We start from the raw sequence: 6,919 nt of genomic DNA on the forward strand, positions 1-6,919 counted from the left end.
CCTATTAATATCATGAAAATAAGTGAGTCAATGCTTAATATCTCTAGGAGCCAAATAAAGCACTAGAAATATATATTTCCCTATTTTAATTGTTTTTCTTTTTTACCTACATTCCAAAAGGATTTCAGAAGTCTACAATATAAAGCAGAGATAAAGTAAAACCAAACCTCACAATCATGAGAATGAAAAAGATAAGAGCCGATTAAAAAGAGGACTAAAGGAAGGAAGTTACTATACAGGAACCTAAGTTTAACAGAAGCTCCTGAATATCAGTATGAACACATAGTTTATAATATATATAAAAATAGATATAGAAACATAAATATATGTGTATGTCTGGATTAGTAGACATACACTTATTTCCTAGCTCTGTCCACTAAGAGGGACTAAAATCAATGACACAAGAGTAGCAATGAACACACCTAGTGTCTAGATCTTGGTTTCTAAATACCACTCTCCAATAAAAGGAACCAGAGCTCCTTGAAGAGAGGTGAATTCCAGAGCTGGAACAGGGAAAGTATAAATGAGACTAGAACACCTTGTGATGTCAGAAAAAAAGGAATTGCTCAAAAAAGAAGTGGGGGCATGTCAAAAGGTCACACGAGCCAACTGGAAGGAGCTCCCGATAGCCAAAGCTGGAAAATTTGATCAATAAAATAGTGATAATATTGGATTATAATTTATATAATACAATAAATGCCCATGCGTCCATATTGATATAAAATAGGTAATTGAATGAATAAATGGGGGAGAAAGGACAGTTATTCATTACAAATCAATTCCAATTAATAAATACAAAGGAATAAGGGAAATAGAAAGTCACCATTAGGCAAACACCACAGTACTGAATGTTGCAGGTGAAATCCATGAGCTAACTCAACACAGGGCAAAAAGTTGAGGACAGGATATTAGCATAGTCTCAAAGTACACTCCTACCCAAGATATTTATTAATTACAAAGGGAAAATAGTAATTTTACAGTGAAAAAAATCCAGAAGACACCAGATGATTGATGTTAACATCACCAGTAAAAAGATATATGGACACCTCATACTCCTGATACGATTCAATGAGGAGACAACATGGTTTGTGTGGTGTTCTTGCCAAAAATGCATAATCTCAATCTATTCAAGAGAAAATATCAGACATATCAAAATCGAGAGACATTTTACAAAATAACTGATCGGTACACTCATCAAAAATGTCAAGGTCACGAAAGACAAGGAAAGAATAAGGAGTTGTCACAGATTGGAAGAAACTAAAGAGACACAACTAATTTCCATCTGGGATACTGGATCGGATCCTGGAACAGAAAAAGGACATTGTGGGGGGGATAGTGAAATTCAAACAAGGATGCAGTTTAGCTAATTGTAAGGTACCAATGTTAATATCCTGGTTTTGAAAACTGTACTGTGGTTAAACAATTACCATAAATTTAAATTATACAGGTCAGTTAACATTAAGGGAAGTGAAGTGTATACACAAGAGCTCTTCGTAATATATTTGCAACTCTTCCATAAATCTAAAAGTATTTCAAAAATTAGAAAAGCTACTGAAACAGGGTACAAAACTGCTATGAATTTCTATCAGATAAGGAAAAGAGGAAAATAAAATGGTAAACTGCTCATGTGAGAGAAATATTTCCTTGGGCTCACAAGTTCAGAGTTACTCCATAGTCAATGAAGGCTGAAAAAGAATTTTAATCATTTTCTTTATGATAGTAAATGTAAATATATTTGGCAATTATAAATTAATATTACTTAAATATTCAGTCTGATGTACATTCATTAATGACACTTCCACCTTCTTTACAATAAGGTGTTCATGTTTTTGTATAGGAAGGATTTATTAATAAACCAAAAGGAAATATAAAAGAAGGAATTGAAAGAAAAGTTTTAGGACTTCAATTTCGCTTTCAAGAAGCACCAAAGGGGGACTTCCCTGGTGGCGCAGTGGTTAAGATTCCGTCTGCCAATGCAGGGAACACGGGTTCGAGCCCTGGTCCAGGAAGATCCCACATGCCGCGGAGCAACTAAGCCCGTGCGCCACGACTACTGAGCCTGCGCTCTAGAGCCCACGAGCCACAACTACTGAAGCCCGCGTGCCTAGAGCCTGTGCCCTGCAACAAAGAGAAGCCACCGCAATGAGAAGCCCGCACACCGCCACGAAGAGTAGCCCCCGCTCGCCGCAACTAGAGAAAGCCCATGCACGGCAACGAAGGCCCAACGCAGCCAATAAATAAATAAATAAATAAATTTATTTAAAAAAAAAAAAGAAGCACCAAAGGCCTAAAGGACCTCTGCCCGCTGCAAATACTACAACAACATGGAAAGATATTTGCAGAACTGTTTTCTCATTAAGTCAACTACACTTAAGATAACATTTTCCATCAAGCTTAACCCCTTATGTACTTCAGGATGGAAGGACTAGTCTTCCAGTAATCCGGCACCAGAACTGCTTTAAAAGCAAATATTTCTAATCACAAAGAACCAAATGTTATATGGCTTTTAATTTTCAAATAATCCAACAGTGACACTCTGTGGACAAAATAGGAGGCACATAAGCACCTATTTTTCTTAATAGATTAATCTCTAAGACACCTTAAATCCTTTTTTGGAATAAAATAGAGTATAAATAAATAAACAGACAGCAAATAACCATTTGATTTAATTATAATAACTATTTTAAGGATGAATTATGGACTATAAGGATAATTTTAATAGAAATACACCAAGTAGTTATCAAAGTCTTTGTTTTAAAAAATTATCTGAATTAGCCCTGCATTACAAACTTATTAGGCAGTAAAAATTATATGGAATTATAATATAGATTAGTAATAATAAAAACAATATTGTCATCTTACCCTTCTATAATGCTTTATGCTTTTCAAAGTGCTTTCACATAATTATGTCAGAAACCATGGCTCTTGGGAGGCAAATAACATTATCCCCCCAAAGATTAAAATATTGGGGCTGATAGAAGTTAAGAGAATTGCCTATACTGGTTAGGTGGTATTACTATCTTCATCCTCATGTAAGTAAATAAATGCATTTTCTGTTAAGCTTAATTATATATAGTTTAATAATCTATTTTATTCAACTTCAAAGATTTAGAAGCATAGCAGAATACGATGAAAATGTAAAACAACACAACCACTTCAGAAAACTGTTTGGCAGTTTCTCATAAACTTTAATCTACCCTGTGCCCCAGTATTTCCACTCCTGAGCATTTACCCAAATTAAACATAAATATATGTTCACAGAGACTTCCATAATAATGTTCACAGCCACTTTACTCATAATAGCCGAAAACTGGAAACAACCCTAATGTCCATCAGAAGGAGAAGGGATAAACAAATCGTGGATATTCATACAACGGAATATTACTTAGCAATAAATGGGAATGAAATATTTCCAAACAATACTCTAAGGAAAACATTACTCCAAACATTACTCTAAGGAAAAGAGACCATGACACAAAAGAGTGCGTACTATATGATTCTATTTATATAAAGTTCTAGAACAGGCAAAACTAATCTATGATGGAAAAAAACATCCGAATGGTATTTCGCCAAGGTTCAGGGGGTGGGGACTTACTGGGAGTAGGCATGAGGGAAATTTCTGGGATGATGGAAATGTTCTTACCTTGATGAGGGGTGAGCGTGCATATTTGTCAAAACTCATTGAACTGTATACACTTAAAGATCTGTGCATTTCACTGTATGAAATTAAACTCAATCTATTAAAAAGAAATAAAGCAGAATGAAAAACAGAAAGATTTTCACTTTACCATACAACCCATGTTATCCTCTCCTGGAATAGATGATCGCCCTTTTTTGTGCAACGGGATGAACTCCATTTCCGCTGAGTAGGGGCGATGTCTTCTTAAATTTGCTAGACGGTTCATTTGTGAAACTGGTTGGTCACCTAGCTCTGCTAAACCTTCAACTCCTGAAAAGCAACACATAAAAAAGTTACTTCACCCACTTACTGCCTTAATAAACTTAATATGGATATGTTCTCAGAATACCAACTCAAGTTGAATTGGAGTCCTGGCTGAAGTTTATAGAGAGCGACAAAATGAGAATTCTTCCATTAGTGATTTAGAATAAACCTTTAAAAACTGAAGGGCTTTATTGCCCACGCGTAGGAATAAGAATCCAGATCAAACACAGTTCCAAATTGTGAAGCAGATGCTCCACAACCTAAAGGCTACAGAGTAAGTGCTGGAGACAAATGAACAACAGAGCATGAGTCCTAACTGCTTTAGTCAAGGAGCTCAGAGGCTTTTTACTCAGGGAGGCTGCGGGCCTCCAAACGTGAGTCAGGAGTCTCTTCTGGCTTGGGCCGCCCACCACGGTGCGGCCTGGAGAGACCACTAAAGACATCGCCTCCTCCCCTGCTCGGTGAAAACTGGGTGAGATTACGTCTAAGGTCATTTCAGCGCTAAGATTATGATTGCTTCCGTAGTTAAATTTTATATTAAACCTAAAGGACTGTATGTGAAAAATAAGCCAAAAACTCTTCTTGAATTATGTAGGCTCGGTTATGGTTCTGAGTCATTCATCTCTGCCACCAGGAAGACATTGAGTGCAATGCTGTCATATCATATCTTGTAGTAGATTTGAACGCTGGCATCACAGTACTGGGAGGGGCATTAATGAGAGAGCTAGGTTCCCTTTATCCATCCTGAGCCAGGGCAGGAATGAGGCGGAATGAAGGGTTTCGAGTTTTACCCACTTTCCTGTTTCCCTTTCATTCTATAGTGGAGATACGAAGGAACAAAGGCTCAGAAGCAAGAAATCAGAGGAGTTAAAGACTCTTAAGTTACATAAATGCAGACTAATATTGTGGGAAAAATTCAATTATGAAATACCTCCAATTTGAGCTGTAACTTCAATTTTTATTTTTTAAACTGGTTTTTTTTTCTGACTAATACAAGCTATAAATAATTAAACTGTGGTGTTTTCATACAAAGAAAGACTACACAGCAGTGGGATAAACCAACTACTGCTACACACTATGAGGACAAATCTCACAACGATAACGTTGAGTAAAAGCTAGACACAAAAGAGAATATACTGGGACTTCCCTGGTGGCACAGTGGTTAAGAATCTGCCTGCCAATGCAGGGGACAAGGGTTTGAGCCCTGGTCTGGGAAGATCCCACATGCCACGGAGCAACTAAGCCGGTGCACCACTACTACTGAAGCCCGAGTGCCTAGGGCCCATGGTCCGCAACAAGAGAAGCCACCACAATGAGAAGCCCACACGCCGCAACGAAGAATAGCCCCTGCTCGCCACAACTAGAGAAAGCCCGCACGCAGCAACAAAGACCCAATGCAGCCCAAAATTAATTAATTAATTTTTTTTAAAAAGGAGAGAATATAGTTGTGATATTGTGATTTATAATAAGAAATACATGTTTGGTCTCCATCCTGGTTTCTGGCACTGAGCTTCTAAAATCCTTAAAATGTTTTAAGTGATGAGAGTGATCAAGGTATCTTTTGTTATGTTATTGAGGTTACTTTTGGAATGCCCCTGGATCACCTAAGGATAGAGGCTGGTCACCAGAGGAGCCAACCATGTGACTAGTGGATTGGAACTTCCAGTCCCATCCCCCTGACCTCCAGGAGGGGAGAGGGGCTGGAGGTTGAATCAATCACCAATGGCTAATGATTTAATCAATCATGACTATGTAATGAAGCCTCCAGAAAAACCCAAAGGGACAGGGTTCAGAGAGCTTCCAGGTTAGTGAACACATGGAGATTGAGGAGAGTGGAGCTAGAAGAGAGCTTGGAAGCTCCGTGCCCTTTCCCCATACCTTGCCCTGTGCCTCTCTTTCATCTGGCTGTTCCTGAGTTATGTCCTTTTATAATAAACTGTTATTCTAGTAAGTAAAATGTTTCTCTGAGTTCTGTGAGCTGCTCTAGCAAATTAATTGAACCCAAGCAGGAGGTTGTGGGAACCTCTGATTTATAGCAAGTAGGTCAGAAGCACAGGTAACAGCCTGGGCTTGTGACTGGGGCATGAGGAGGGGTGGCAGGGGGCAGTCTTGTAAGACTGAGCCCTCAACCTGTGGAATCTGACACTATCTACAATAGATAGTGTCAGAATTTAGTTGAATTCTCAGACACCCTGCTGGTGTCCAAGAATTGCTTGCTGTTGTGTGGGAAGCCCCAACACACACATTGGAATTGGGTTCAGGAACCTAAAAGAATAGTGTATGATTCAATTGAGCTAAAGCTCAATCTAAAGACAGGCAAATATAATCAATGGTGGGAGATGTCAGGATAGCGCTACCTTGCAAGAGAGTAGTGACTGAAAGGGAGGTGAGAGCTGATTCTGGGGGGCTCAGTGTTGGTTATATGTGTGTATTAAGTTGAAAATTATTTAAGCTGCATATTTATGATTTGTGCATATTTTTGTATGTGATAGATTTCTATAAAAAGTCAACCTAAAATTAAGCTCTTTATAAAAAATTCAGAATCTAAATAAAGTAATCCATCACTAAGAAATAGCATAACCCTTAGATATATTTCCTTCTTGTTTTCTTACTATCTATATATTTTATTTTTTAATTTTTGGGTTTTTTTAATAAATTTATTTATTTTATTTATTTGTTTTGGCTGCATTGAGTCTTCGTTGCTGCACGCGGGCTTTCTCTAGTTGCAGTGAGCGGGGGCTACTCTTCGTTGTGGTGCGCGGGCTTCTCATTGCGGTGGCTTCTCTTGTTGCCGAGCACGGGCTCAAGGCACGCGGGCTCTAGAGCGCAGGCTCGGTAGTCGTGGCGCACGGGCTTAGTTGCTCCGCAGCATGTGGGATCTTCCTGGGCCAGGGCTCAAATCCGTGTCCCCTGCATTGGCAGGCGGATTGTTAATCACTGCGCCACCAGGGAAGGCCTCTATATATTTTATATAGT

General features: G+C 38.6%; 1 protein-coding gene across 1 annotated transcript in view; it reads right to left on the bottom strand.

The window, feature by feature from the left end:
• The window catches only part of BEND2 (BEN domain containing 2), a 41,302-nt gene extending 36,916 nt beyond the window's left edge, over nt 1–4,386 (bottom strand). The window contains 2 exon segments of the mRNA XM_061178099.1: nt 3,789–3,949; nt 4,293–4,386. Of these exon segments, the coding sequence (XP_061034082.1) occupies nt 3,789–3,949; nt 4,293–4,386 (255 nt within the window).
• Between the last annotated feature and the right edge of the window lie 2,533 nt (nt 4,387–6,919).

This window comes from Eubalaena glacialis, chromosome X (genome assembly GCF_028564815.1).
Source record: "Eubalaena glacialis isolate mEubGla1 chromosome X, mEubGla1.1.hap2.+ XY, whole genome shotgun sequence".
Lineage (NCBI taxonomy): Eukaryota > Metazoa > Chordata > Mammalia > Artiodactyla > Balaenidae > Eubalaena > Eubalaena glacialis.